Genomic DNA, 15,401 nt, shown 5'->3' with positions numbered 1-15,401 from the left:
GACACTTGTCTTAAGTACGCCTTGCCGACCGCAGCGCCGAATTTTGTGTGTTTACGTATCTCTGTATTTGAATACACATGCTTATACCAGTCTCTTTGGCGCTTCAGTGTATTTTAATTTCCTGGCGTCGTGCTCGAGAAGCTTAGTTGGTAGAGCACTTGCTTGCGAAAGGCAAAAGTCCTAGTTTCAACTCCCGGTCCGGCGTACAGTTGTAACCTGCCACGGAGTTTCAAAATGGCTCTGAGCACTATGGGACTTAACATCTATGGTCATCAGTCCCGCCACGGAGTTTCATTTTGCGCACACTCGGCTGCTGTATGAAGATTCATTGCAGTCACGGACTGTTCGGCTGGTCCCGGCGGAGGTTCGAGTCCTCCCTCGGGCATGGGTGTGTGTGTTTGTCCTTAGGATAATTTAGGTTAAGTAGTGTGTAAGTTTAGGGACTGATGACCTTAGGAGTTAAGTCCCATAGGATTTCACACACATTTTTTGAAAATACATTCTGGAAACTATCCTCCAGGCTGTAGCTAAGCCATGTCTCCGCAATAGCCTTTCTTCCAGGAATGCTAGTTTTGCAAGTTACGCAGGAGAGCTTCTGTGAAGATTGGAAGGTGTGAGATGAGAGACTGGCGGAAGTAAAGCTGTGCGGATAGGTCGCGAGTCGTGCTCGGGTAGGTCAGTTGGTAGAGTACTTGCCCGCAAAGGGCAACAAAAGACCCAGGTTCGGTTCCTGGCCTGGCACATGATTTTAACCTGACAGGAAGTTTCATATCAGCGAGTTCTCAGCAGCATAACGATCTATCTAAAAAGAACGATATAATCTTGAAATTTATTCCTGAAAACCATTTTTTAAGTAACGTGAACCCAGAGTCCTCTGTTTGCTTGGTTACCGCCGTCGTCTCCTGTATTCACAGCTTTCGTAGACAGTGTCTGATAATCTAAGGTTTATCTCCGTTGGAAATGCCTGCCTGCAGACTGCCTTAAACATTCTGGAAGCGTTTAATACTGCATCAGCGCCTCTTCCTCAGAACTCTGCAAATGACTGAGAGTGTACGGAAAGTACAGAAAGTAACTAAAATTTCTGAATGAGCGATATCGGCAATCAACCGAAGCCAAGAAGCAAAATCGGCAATGCCCAATAGGAATTTCAGCTCGGTATTCATCGTGTACTGCCACTCCCCTTCGATATGTTGCAACGTATCCATTGAATTGTGGAGTATACGTATCAACCAAAGCGCAGGAAAAAAATGCGAAGTATAGGATTTCCATAAATATCATAAATCTATCCGCCGCAGCGCTTTTGCTGAGAACGAAAATATTTCCGAGGAAGAGCTGCCAAGTGCAAATTTTTTATTAGCGTTAAACGCTCCAGGATGTTGGATGCCTCAGCCCGCTTGTACCATAGAGTCTGGAAAATAAGCACCGTTCCATTAGACGCTCTCAAATCAAGCATTGCTCATTTCTGAAACTGCAGTGACACACAAACCAAGCGATAGAAGAGAGTAATTTACACTTGCACACACAAAATAATAAAGGAACATGCCAAATCGTAACAACACTTAAAAGCTGTACTGACTTCTGTTGCTGCAACACACCATACTCTTAACTACATTGTCCAAGAAATAACAAATGTTGACGCTAATTTAAAAAATGATTTGTACTTATTTTATTTCTTACGCTTGGTCTTCCTCTGTCATTCACAGACTGAATGATGATGTTCCGACATTTTAGATACCGGTCTTGTTATACACACAAATACTGTCTAACGTCCAAAACGATCACGCCAACATCTTAAGCAAAGCATTATGACTTGAACTGACCAAAATCGAGAAATGTTCGATACAAACATACAGGGTGTATAAAAAAGGCCACTTACTCGTATTGGTTCCTATAGTGATATACATGGAATGCAATACCTGTTGAGATAAGGGCCAAACTGTCCCCTCAGTCTTATCTGCTTGTTACGTAGATGCAGACAATATAAGCAGCGCTTCACGTGGTTATCTCGCATCCTGACATGTCCTTCCACCCTTCTTCGCAGTGAATCATGCACTTTCTCAACCACATGTGGCTCCAGTCGCATCGAGTCACATACATTGGTCACATCCATCGGTCACTTGCTCCTGTATCGCTTGCACATTATCGATGGGTTGGGCAAACAACGATGTCTTTAATTCTCCCCACAGCCAGATATCCAACGAATTCAGATCCGGTGAACGGGGAGGCCGTGCTATCGGACTTCTTCGTCCAATCCATCGCTCACGAAACGTTGCAGTGATTTAGGTACTGTAGCACAATCCGTAGAAAATGGAGTGCTGCCCCGTCGTGCATAAACCGTCTTCGTTTTCTTTCTGTGCTGGTAATTCACTGCACAGAAATCGGTGATACATGGGACCTACTAATCAGATCGGCAAAGTATATGACCCTATTCGTTTGTCACCGACAATTCCTGCCTATATACTGATTCTGGAGCGATTCGGACAACCCACCTCCATGATTGCCAAAGGACTTGCATCAGGCCACATGTGTAAATTGTTATAATTTACTATACTATCTCTTGTGACTCCTTCCTCATCATGTATATTATTTCTCAAGTCCACATCCCTTTTTCTCAACCCGTACTAATCGTATAAATATACTACTGGCCTTTAAAATTGCTACACCACGAAGATGACGTGCTACAGACGAGAAATTTAACCGACAGGAAGAAGATGTTGTGATATGTAAATGATTAGCTTTTCAGACCATTCACACAAGGATGGCGCCGGTGGCGACACCTACTCGTGCAGCGTGCTGACATGAGGAAAGTTTCCAACCGACTTCTCATACACAAACAGCAGTTGACCGGCGTTGTCTGGTGAAACGTTGTTGTGATACCTTGTGTAAGGAGGAGAAATGCGTACCATCACGTTTCCGACTTTGATAAAGGTCGGATTGTAGCCTATCGCGATTGCGGTTTATGGTATCGCGACATTGCTGCTCGCGTTGGTCGAGATCCAATATGGAATCGGTGGATTCAGGAGGGTAATACGGAACGCCGTGTTGGATCCCAACGGCCCGGTACCACTACCAGTCGAGATGACAGGCATCTTATCCGCATGGCTGTAACGGATCGTGCAGCCACGTCTCAATCCCTGAGTCAACAGATGGGGACGTTTGCAAGACAAAAACCATCTGCACGAACAGTTCGACGACGTTTGCAGCAGCATGGAATATCAGCTCGGACACCATGGCTGCGTTTACCCTTGACGCTGCATCACAGACAGGAGCACCTGCGATGGTGTACTCAACGACGAATCTGGGTGCACGAATGGCAAAACGTCATTTTTTCGGATGAATCCAGGTTCTGTTTACAGCATCATGATGGTCGTATCCGTGTTTGGCAACATTGCGGTGAACGCACATTGGAAGCGTGTATTCGTCATCGCCAAACTGGCCTGTCACCCGGCGTGATGGTATGGGATGCCATTGGTTACACGTCTCGGTCACCTCTTGTTCGTCCACTTTGAACAGTGGACGTTACATTTCAAATGTGTTACGACCCGTGGCTGTACCCTTCATTCGATTCCTGCGAAACCCTACATTTCAGCAGGATAATGTACGACCGCATGTTGCAGATCTTGTACGGGCCTTTCTGGATACAGAAAATGTTCGACTGCTGCACTGGCCAGCACATTCTCCAGATCTCTCACCAATTGAAAACGTCTGGTCAATGATGGCCGAGCAACTGGCTCGTCACAATACGCCAGTCACTACTGTTGATGAACTGTGGTATCGTGTTGAAGCTGCATGTGCAGCTGTACCTGTACACGCCATCCAAGCTGTGTTTGACTCAATGTCCAGGCATATCAAGGCCGTTATTACGGCCAGAGGTGGTTGTTCTGGGTACTGATTTCTCAGGATCTATGCACCCAAATTGCGTGAAAATGTGATCACTTGTCAGTTCTAGTATAATATATTTGTCTAATGAATACCCGTTTATCATCTGCATTTCTTCTTGGTGTAGCAATTTCAGTGGCCAGTAGTGTAAAAATGAGGTATCGCTAGAAAGTTTTCCTAACCGGCTTCTGACTTGCATACCGATTTTGCGCTAGAACTTACAGTTTATTGAAAATTTTAACACAAAAAGACTTTTAACTATCGTAGGCAAAAGGACATCATGGATGTCCAGCTTTATACCCATAGTTTACGAAGCTAACTTATTAATCACAAATCAGAGACACTCTTTTCGTATTATCTTATTGCAAATATCATTCTATTTGTTTTAAAGTACTTATTAACTGGATAATTCGTATGCAGTATTGTCACAGGTAATAACGGTGACCACTGCGGTAGTCCATTATATCTGCACAAGTTGACTTTTCTAAACGAATATACTTTCTGGAACGACAAACATATTTGTCGTTGTCGCTTTGAATTGTAATATACCGATTGGTACTACGGCTTAACGTGCTTACTGTAAATGAAAATGTTTATCGCGTTGAAGTTACAAATTACGTGAGCCTACTGACAGTCCCTAATCTCTGTCCGTCGTATACGCCGGGAAAAACATTCCGAACGCAAAAAGATTTTTGGACACATGGAAATGTATATACAAGGATGTAACGTTAATTCATGATTATTATTTCAGGTTGTTCGGCTCAGTTTTAAAAGTGTTTTCTCTTCATTCCCACAACTACCCTTACGCCAGCGACTGCACTTCTTCCAGATACTGTCATTATTGAAAACTGTAAAAGTGGATCACCTGTAAATAGAACACAGTATATACAAGGATGTAACGTTAATTCATGATTATTATTTCAGGTTGTTCGGCTCAGTTTTAAAAGTGTTTTCTCTTCATTCCCACAACTACCCTTACGCCAGCGACTGCACTTCTTCCAGATACTGTCATTATTGAAAACTGTAAAAGTGGATCACCTGTAAATAGAACACAGTACTCGTCACAAATAAAAGGGCTCTTATTTCAACAAGTACTGGTTTTCGGACATATGATTATAGGAATTTTTCTTCTGGGTTTGACCAACACTAACTCTTGTAGGAATATGTGACAGTCTTCTAAAGGAACCCGGCATGCAAACGTGCTCTGAATCTTTCCCAGTGTCCAAGGTTGAGCAACTTGTTAGATACATGAATGAATTTTAAATCCATTACTGTACAAGAGAGCCATTGCTGTGAATGCTTTTTTCGTTTTTTCCACGATTACTCCGACTCGGATGCGGCCTGCAACGAGTTACTCTCCTGTCCCAACCTCTTCATGTCAAAGTAGCATCTGCACCCAACGTTCTCAATTATGTGTTATACGTATTCCAATCTTTTCCGCATACGGCTTCCTCTAGTACCATAGAAGTTATTACCCGATGTCTGAACACAAGTCCTATCACCCTGTCCCCTCTTCTTGTCATTGTTATCCTTAAGTTCCCTCCTTCACGATTCTATGGAGAATCTAATCATTTATCATCTGAAGTTCACGTAATTGCCAATGTCCATTTTTAACACCAAATCTCAAACGCTTCGATTACTTTTCCGGTTTCCCCACAACTAATGATTCAGTTCTATGCAATTGATGTGCTCCAGAAGTACACACTCAGAAATGTCTCTCTCTGGTTAAAAGACTTCTTTTGGCGAGAAATGCTCACTTTATCTTGTTAGTCTACTTTTAATGCCATCTCTTCTTCATCTGACGTGAATTATTTTGTTTCGAAGGCAGCGGAACTCCTAAGCTTCGTCAACTAAGCTGGCCCCCAGTTTTGATGCTAATTTTGTTGCTAATATTATTACTGCTGCTCCACAGTATTTTTATCTTCTTTGGTTTCTGGTATTACTGAAGTATTATTTTTGTTTTATTATGAATGAGTCTTGTATATGAACACCGCAATTATCTGCCAGTATACACCGTGCACTGACGAGACTAAAGATGGGAAAAATTCTTTAATTTTTGCAGATCCGCTCTTGATCGAATTCATTTTCGATGGAGACAAGGGGGCGGAATCCTTTTGTTTTCCGTTCTCTTTAAGTGCCCGTACCGTTTTAGCATTGATATTTCTATTCGCTCTGCAAGGGTTCCTCTTTCAGTATTGACTTTGTCGTTGCATTCCTCACCCTATCCCTCCTTGTTACTCCTATCCTACTTGTGAGGAATTGCATTTCACATCAGTTTACCTCTCTTTCCATATCTTTCTCATGTAAAATTTTCAACTAAATACTGATTCAGTCATCCAGCTTCTTCCGATTCTTCCACATCCACCAATCGCCACTAAAATAGACAAATTTCAGTGGACACATTGTAGGTACTTAGGGAAACAAATTGTCAGACACGACAGCATAGCGTGTCTGTGTGTTTACTACTGCAGAAATTTGTGCCATTCCCTTGTATGTGGTGATTTTGCTATTGTTGCACAAGTCATGGGAGGACGAGTGACTGGACATAAGAGAAAGGAAATTACATTATTTGATGGTAACTACCTAACGTAACGTTGCTCTTGTCTACCGGTTAGACTACCGAATCTCCGAATACGGCACTGCCGTTTGATGCATTGCTCCCTTCCTCTGCGACAGGAACTACCGATGCGGTGGTTGCGATACAAAAACATCAGTTGGTCACTGGAAGACTGCACTTTGGTTGCTAATGAGCAGGCACTCCATGGTTTGACTGGAGACCTACACTTAATTTTGGGAAATTTTAGATTTTCCTTCGCAGCTCCTGCCCAAAGTGATATGAAGGAGACTTAGTTTGTTCGCCATCCACAGCTATTGACCATAGGCGCGCACACCGCTCCTGGAAACACACCAGATGCGCCCAGTACGAGTTGGTCTACATGTCTCTAAGAGAGAAGACGATATCATCACCACTGTAAAATGTTCATCGAGCCAACCTGACCCAATTTAGGAGCAGTGGCAGGTTGCATGGCGTTGCTGAATTTACACTCTTATACCATACAAATGTAGACGAACAGAATGGTGCACAACGTTATGCTGAAAGTTCCATCCCCCCCCCCCCCCCCCACCACCTACTTTTAAATATTTTTCTGTAAGAGAACAGCTACGGGCCTGCACGCTCTTCCTGGCTATTTAGAGCCTTCACATAATGTACTTCGTAGCTTAGTCACATCCTAACGTTTCCATATTTCCACATTTCGAGCGTGCAGTGGTAAAGTCGCTTTGCCCACAGACCGCCTCTGTGACGTGTAGAATGCAGCAATATTAAGTTTGGGTATCTATGTCCCTTTCCAGAAAAGGGCTGCATTGTACCGTTGTTTGCATATTGTTGTCCAGAATAGTTGAGTGATTTGCTGGGCTGTGGCCCGACCATTAGCTGCTACAAATCTGGCTCACTGACAGCAAACTTTGTCCTCAATAAATTGTTTACCATGACAGTTCGTTCTAAAGCTGACAACTGTGGCATCTCTGATCCATACCAAGAAGATGGTCTGAATATATTGGTGTTTACTTATTGTTGTGAAGCATTGTTGAATATTTTGCTGGACTGTGGCCCATCCGCTGTTACCATCCTGGCTTACCCACTGCACATTTTGTTGTAAAACAGTTGTTTAACAAGCGAATTCGCCCTTGAAGTAACAGTTTTAACCAGATCGACATTCCCATAGTAAATATTGTTCAGTGCCTGCTTGTGTTCAAACAAGTCATACACAATGTGTCTGGTCCATATCGTAGGGCTCTCATTAACTGAGACCAGATTTACTGTGTCGCCTTTTTCGTAACTCACGCCATTACGAAGAAATCGCGGCCATTTACCACGCAGAAGTACTTCACTCGCCGAGGCGACATCAGCACTACTTCATAACATAGCCAACTATCTGTAATTCAGTTGCTGATCAGTGTCTTTTTTTAGACGAACGCTGGTAACCCATATTACTTTGGTAGTATTTTCATCAAAACCTGTCTTTTTAATGATAAGAATTTTGAAAAATTCCTTACTAACAACAAACTACATTAAAGTTAAATATCTGTCGAATTAAAGCGTTGAAAAGCCAGAAAAAACTACGTACATCGAAAGACAACGCGCTCCACAAATGTGCATTGCTGTAGTATGTGCAGACCAGAAAACACAAATGATTTCAAGCAACACAGAAAGAACTGGAAAGTGTTTTGAAGAGATACAAAATGCAGTAGCAAGTGATCAATAACAACAACGTCACTCTTCATGCATTGCACCAAGTTGTTCCACTTACCAGTTTCGTTTTCATGTTACGCATCCGGCGATTTCTGGTAGACAAGTGTTTTGCACACTCTGCATTGTCTGAAGACCATAAAGGGCATTCCTTACAAAACTAGAGGGCATTCATAGAATTTGTCTGAATTTATTGTTGACCAAAATTTTTTGACAGCGTCATACAGGGTAAACCAATTACAGAAGAGGGTGGGAGCCCTAGGTCCTCTCGTGTGAGAGATTGGTGCTTATTTTGAGCGACGCTCTACAGTACATGCAGACCACGAAAGAGGCGAATTCAGACACTTGTTGCATTCTCTTGGGCGGTGCTTATTTTCTGGGGCGACAGCAAGCAATCTCGGCGGAAACCAATATTAAGATAAATTTTTTGCTCTTTCAATAGTGCAAAAATGCAAAATGTGTCCATTAATTCCCTAAAACGAGTTGTATTCTATCAGTTTGCAAGAAACCTACATACTGTCGACTTTTGGAAGGTTACACGAGGTTACCACAACAAAGTTATTCGTAAGTACCTCTGGGGTTTCAGAAGACAAGTGCACGGAAACTACTACAAAATAATTGACACATGTTAGTGGATAGAGCATCTCTCGCAGTTTCGATGCGCAATACGCGCTATAGCATAGTTACAGAACGCCCCGCAAGGGCCCAAGCAGGTCAGAACATGTAAACAAATCATTCGCTCCGTATTGTTGCATTGAATTTGATCGCGCCTACAAATAGCCAAGCAAATGATCAGACTTATAAAGCGGGCTGCTGTCGTTTCGACTTCCAGAGCGACTTCAATGAACTGCCCGCTACTATCGACGTTTGACGCATTATAAAACCCCGTTTTGAACACCTATAACGTGAGCTAAAAACTTTGAGAGATGACCTGGCCACTGTATGCATTGTAGCTACTGTGCGGTTGGCGTCTAAAATCCCGAAGGTACTTGTGAATAACCCTGCAATACCTGTGTTGTCACTGAAGTTATGTATCAGTACCAACGCAGCCACCGTTTTCTAATCCTACACCAAGTAGACCATCAAATTAATAAGGTTTGACTAACGCGTCATTTTATATTTAAAATCTGTCGTGGAAGGTCGTTATTTAATCATAAGTCATCGAAAACTTTGTTAATCTCTGATTCTAATTGCGAATCCCCTAAGCCTCCCAAATCGGCTCTCGTTTCTTCCTCAATCACGTCATCCTAACAGTTTTCTTCTACTAGAGTCCTTCAGTTTTCTCTTTCCTCCTACTCTCCTATTCGCTCTCCCTCTCTCCGCTTGCGCTTATATAAGGTATTCCCACTGCACTCTTAATGTTGACACTCTTGCTTTTAACTTAATCGAATGTTGTTTTTAGTTATTAGACACACAAGTAGTAACGGCCGACTGGAAGTCAGTGGGTGGAGCTTGCTTCCTCGTGCTCAGCATCAGTCTTGATGATTTTGTGTCGGACGCTATACACGATATTGTTTGGTGGACAGCGTTAGTGGTGCGATTTTTTTTTTTAAGTTGAGGCAGTCACCTTCAAAGTACGATTCATTCGAGTGCCTTTCAAGACGTTTGCTCCTTCCAGTGCTCAGTTCATTTTACGTGACATTGTATATGCCGCTGCGCAGGACTCTGTCGTTTTTGCCTTCTGGCGGTGTGCGAGAATACATCTGCAATAAAAATTCTCTTCAGTTGTCACTAAGTTTATCGGATTTGGTGAAAGCTGTTACAGCGTAAGGACATGATAAATAGTCGAATAGCAATGCGAACGGATGATTCTTGTTTTTGGCGTCGAGGTAACATACTTTTCATTAGACACTTTCTGGGATAGCCTATTGAAACAGCTCTTATATATGATTCTGGTGTAACAACGGAAGAACCTTCGCAACTGGAGAACGCCCATACCAGAACGACATCTTGATGTTGAACCAGTTCAGTTCTTGGGAAGTGAAGCACGTTGATTGGAGCAGGGAAACAATATGCAGATTTTCATCTTGCATAAAGGAAATGATCGTCGTTTTTGTCCATTAGCAATGCAGAAGCTCTTTCCGAAATACTGTTTCTGGCTAGCGTTACATCCGTTTGAATGAAGAGGAACTAACAACGTACAAACTCACATCTAAGGGAAAAAACCAAATAAAAATGATTTTAAAATGAGTAGATGTGTCTATTCTACCATCTATGAAAGTCATTTATCTGTAAAACTCTGCATTTGCGTACAGTCGATATTTGAAGGTTAACGAATCCCATTACCTCAGGAGCACTAGTCGCTGAAGAGCGATTCCATGCAGTAGTTACTTGCGAAAAAGCATAAGGAAGGAAGATTGTATTTAACGTCCTGTTGACGACAGTTATGGCCAGTTACACAATAGATATGGCAGTGTCCATCGATGGTAGTACAGCGAACAAGCTTTACATTTGTTTGCAACAAATATAGGGGATGTCTGATCCTCAGGTCGCAAAGAAACAAGCAGCATTGTGTCCGTGGAATTTCCACGTTGCAGCGAGAAGAAGTGGAAAACAGGCTGAAGAGAATGTGAAAGACCGAAGTCGATGATGTACTTCGTATGAATAATCAATATAAAATGCAGAGTGGAGAAATCTGGATAAAATACGAGGCGTGTTTTTTAAGTAAGAACCGTTTTGAAATTAAAAAAAGACGTACTAAGATATCTCAATAATTTTATTTTTGCATGAAATCCTGTTCCTTAATCTCCTTTTCTACATGATTTCCTGCAATATTGAGGCACTTGTCATAACGTTGTACCAGTTTTTGAATACCCTCCTCACAGAAGTCTGCCGCCTGACTTGTTAACCACTGCATCACCACTGTTTTGACTTCGTCATCGTCTTGAAGACGCCGACCGCCCAGGTTTTTCTTCAAGTGCAGGAACAGATGGTAGTCACTGGGTGCAAGATCGGGGCTGTACAGAGGGTAATCAAGTTTCCCACCGAAAAGCTGTGGTGAGATCTTTGGTCTGATTCGCCACATGTGGGCGGGCATTGTCTTGCAGCGAAACGATGCCCTTGCTCAACTTCGATTGACTGTTGCTTTGATTCTGGTGTGACGTAGGCCACCCATGTTTCATCGCCAGTAACGATTTGGCTTAAGAAATCATCACCGTCGTTGTGGTACCTCTCAAGGAAAGTCAATGCACTGTCTAAACCTTTGGTTTTGTGCACATCCGTCAACATTTTCGGTACCCATCGTGCGCACAATTTTCGGTAATTCAAGTGCTCGGCCACAGTGCCATACAAAAGACTATGAGAAACATTAGGAAAGTCATCCCGCAAGGAGAAAATCGTGAAGCGTCTGTTTTCTGTCACCTTATTGTCCACTTTCTGCACCAAACTTTCATTAACGAGCGAAGGACGCCCACTCCGCTGTTCATCATGCACATTTATGCGGCCATCTTTAAATGCTCTCACCCACTTGCTTACCATTCCAACACTCATAATGTTTTCTCCGTAAACTACACAGATCTCACGATGAATATCGATCGCTTTTAGGCCTTTAGCACTAAGAAATCTTATAACAGCCCGTACTTCACAGTCGGCGGGACTCACGATTATCGGAGGCATCTGAAACACTCAGTGCACAACGTTAACAAGGAACAATGAGACTGTAATGGCGTCAGTGCGTAGATTAAGGTACAGACTTTCAAGTAAAAATAAAATTATTGAGACATCTTAGCACGTCTTTTTTAAATTTCAAAACGGTACTTACTTAAAAAACACGCCTCGTATGCGGCGGTTGTATACCTCTGAGATGGAGAAACTGAAAAAAATTAATATCTTCAAAGCAAAAGCATTCCTGTAAGTCTGAACATTTTGTAATGGTGCCCCCAGGAGCATGGATGTGACCGTCGGGTTTGAGAGCCCCAGTGAAGATGAGAGCTGTGGTAGTTGTGTTGAAAACTTCTGGCGGTGAGCTTGAAGCTGAGAAGCAGGTCAAAGTGCACCTAACCCATTTGACCCAATGGGACAACGAACCAAAAAGGAAGATATACTGCCTCGGCCATCAACCACGATAATACTTTCGAACATCGATTGTGCAAAAATGTAGATGATCTACATGGGAGGTGCAGGGGAGGACAAAATAGAAGTGGACTGGAAGTTTTTCATACACCTTAAGGTAGGCAACCCAACTTACATCATCTGCCCCAGTCACAGAAGGTGTATGTTGTGATGCCTATCTTAAGGGGGATGAAATATTTCCTATGCTAGTTTTGTTTTGTCCACCCTGTAGAACAGAGGCACATCTGCATATTTTAAGATGAGTTTTATTCGTTCGTGATAACGCAGCTCTCTCGTAAGCAGTCGATGAGGCCAGCTGTAGCCTGGAGTAGGATTCGCTCCGCCGAGATCGCTTGCCGCCCGCCCCGGACCCTACGCTACCTTGGGGTTGAGGTCGGAGCCCTGCTGCATGAGCGTGCCGATGGTGAACCAGAAGCTGTTGGCGAGCGTGAAGTCGTTCTGGAAGACGAGCAGCGCGGCCGTCGCGTGCTGGTAGTCGGCGCAGGCGCACGCCGGCACGCACCACTCGTAGGGCGAGAAGCGCGCCACCACCCAGATGGTGAGCGAGACCAGCACGTACGCCGCCAGCACGTACAGCCAGATCTCCACCGCTAGCGGGTTCATGAACGAGAACAAGCGACTCGGCATGCTTTCCGAAACCTTCAAAAACCAGAAACACAACCAGACACAAAGAGACGCGTGCTGAGAGGGCTTCGCGGGAGGGCGTCGGTGTCAGCGTCGGCGTCGTCGGCTGCTGGAAGTCTGCGCTGTTCACCTGTGGACACGAGGGCCTTCCCCACTGGCTGCCACTGATGCCAGAATTTACAGATAGAAAGTAGTTTGTGTGATTAGCTACATCTAGAGCTCATCTGAGATAGGCAGCATAATCTCGAAATTAATCACTGAAAATTTATAAAAATATTTTCGCCAGATTTCGGTCCTTGGTTACCTGTAGGGATCAATGTCTCATCGACATCAGAGTCACTGGACATCAGTCACTAACTCAATTTGGAAACGAGGTTTGTGGGGAACAATAAACATCTACACAACAGAGCGTAAGTTTTTTTCTTTTTTCTTTTTTTGCTGGTTGTAAATAGTATAACTCTTCCCCAATCCCCACATGCCACTGACTCCGTCTTCACCTCTGCCCTGCCCGTTTTTGTCTATTCATCAGACTCACCAGCCATTTTGCCCATGTAACATTACAGTCTGTGCCAGTACTCAATGGATGTACTGTTTTCGCCTTAATGTTATTATACTATTAATGTTTGAGTACAATATAATATAAAGTTTATGTTGACATTTCTTCTTTAGTATATTTTAATATCCTTGTGCTATAAATATAGTAGTAAAGTGGTCAGATATCTTTGGAAATAATAATCTTTGTTCAGCTGTAAGTTATTGCGGATGCGTGGACTGCCTGTTCAGTCTTAAGGGGAGTCGTACTGCCCTATCTCGACAATGTTAAATTGGCTATATAAATGCCCCGTTTTCTCAGGAACTGTTGAGTATATAAATGTGGTGATTTAATCACATGTTCTCCCATGTTTTGCGACTGTACTGATCTACAATCACTTTAAAATAACAACTGAAAAAAAGTTATAATTTTTTTCCCTAAACATATAATTTTTTGGTGTAAATTTTCATAGGTTTAATTTCTTGAATTTTAACTATTACAGTAAATACTACTAAAGTAGAGCTAAAACATCATTGTTCTATCTATGTTATGTGGTAAATACTTCATTGATGTAGATTTAGAAGTTTCTGAGAAAAATGGGCTTTTATACTAAAAAATGTCATGTTGAGAAAATTGCGTTTAAAGAAAAAATTTTAATATACAGCCAACTGATACATAAAAAATATGTTAGAATCCTCCTGGATGGTAGTCCTCATCCCCTCCTTCATCTTCCTCACCCAGTGCTGCCCTCCTTCTCTTGGATCTGGCTTTTTTGAAATATTGTTTTGTTGCAATCTCTGCCTTCATGATTCGCTGTTGGTCCAAGTCCATCACACTTTTAGTGGTGTTGTAACCTTTATGAATGCCAAGATATTCCAAAACCTGTAGTCTTCCAGAATAGCCATCATTAAAAGTAAGAATAGCATCAAAACACCAAGTTCAAAGACTGGCCTTCCAACAAACACATTTTTTGGTATTCTTGACCATACAACATTGTTAAATGATATATTCGGATTTCATGACGTCCACCCCAAATCCTGTATCATGTCCGTGGCACTCTCTCCGCTACTTAAAGACAATACAAAATGTGCTGCCCTTCTTTGTACTTTCTCGATGTACTGCGTTAATCCTATCTGGTATGGATTTGACACGCCAAAAGAGGATGAACAAGCCTAGTATAGGCAGTCTCTTCAAAAGGTCTGTTGCATCTTCTAAGTGTTCTGCCAACAAAACGTAGTCTTTGGTTCGCCACCCCCATAACATTATCCGTGTGTTCTTTTCAACTTCTTAGTATTAGCCATACACACTTAATACGATGTGACGTGCTCAAGGGGGGAATGCAGCCTTTCTCGGTGGATTTCACTGACAAAATAATAACAGGTTATCAGTTGAGTTGAGCCGTCGTCTTGTCGCAACGTTGCGACGAGTTTCCTATTCATCATCTCCTCGTGATGTGTCAGATTCGCGTCCGGTTCTTTTCTTTACAGTCTCTGGACTGCCGCAGACCACTCTTCTGAAGACCCAATCGTGTGCCTGTAGAAGAGACATCACATCTAGCTTTAGGAAGGAGGGGAGAGGGGGGGGGGGGCTTGGGCGTCGAGTCCTGGTGCTCCCTATTTCACCCGTTGTCTCTGTCACTTTCACATGAGAGTGTTCCTGACGTAGTTGTTCTATGGGGAGCTCCGTTGAGAACCGCTGTCCCGATTGACAAATCGTCCGTCGTATACTCTTATTTGTTCTGCTTCTTTAATGAACGGTTCCCAGAACCCATTGGTGCGGCACAGTAGCTTTGTCTGTTCAGAACAAACAAGTGGCGTGCGCTAACGCTATGTTCTGTCAGTGGAGATATGGAGATTTGTTGGTTTGGCCGAGGCGAACGCTTGTCGCATGTTGTGAACAGCACTACGAGATGCATCCCTGCGTCTGATCGATGTAATACGTGCCAACCTTGCAACTGGTGGTGCAGACACTAGGTGATCGTAGTCCTAGCTGGTGTATGACTGGCCCAAGCATATTCTTGATTCTACCAGTGAGCGGAAAATGATT

The 15,401-nt window shown here is 43.0% G+C and overlaps 1 protein-coding gene across 1 annotated transcript in view; it reads right to left on the bottom strand.

Moving 5' to 3' along the window:
- Positions 1–15,401, bottom strand: part of LOC126456514 (glutamate receptor ionotropic, kainate 2) — a 1,353,954-nt gene that overhangs the window by 49,114 nt on the left and 1,289,439 nt on the right. The window contains exon 11 of the mRNA XM_050092267.1: positions 12,560–12,838. Within this exon, the coding sequence (XP_049948224.1) occupies positions 12,560–12,838 (279 nt within the window). The remainder of the gene's footprint in view (positions 1–12,559; positions 12,839–15,401) is intronic.

The sequence above is a fragment of the Schistocerca serialis genome, chromosome 1, assembly GCF_023864345.2.
Source record: "Schistocerca serialis cubense isolate TAMUIC-IGC-003099 chromosome 1, iqSchSeri2.2, whole genome shotgun sequence".
Lineage (NCBI taxonomy): Eukaryota > Metazoa > Arthropoda > Insecta > Orthoptera > Acrididae > Schistocerca > Schistocerca serialis.
The sequence above is the reverse complement of the archived record's forward strand: the minus strand, read 5'-3'. Positions and strand labels throughout refer to the sequence as shown.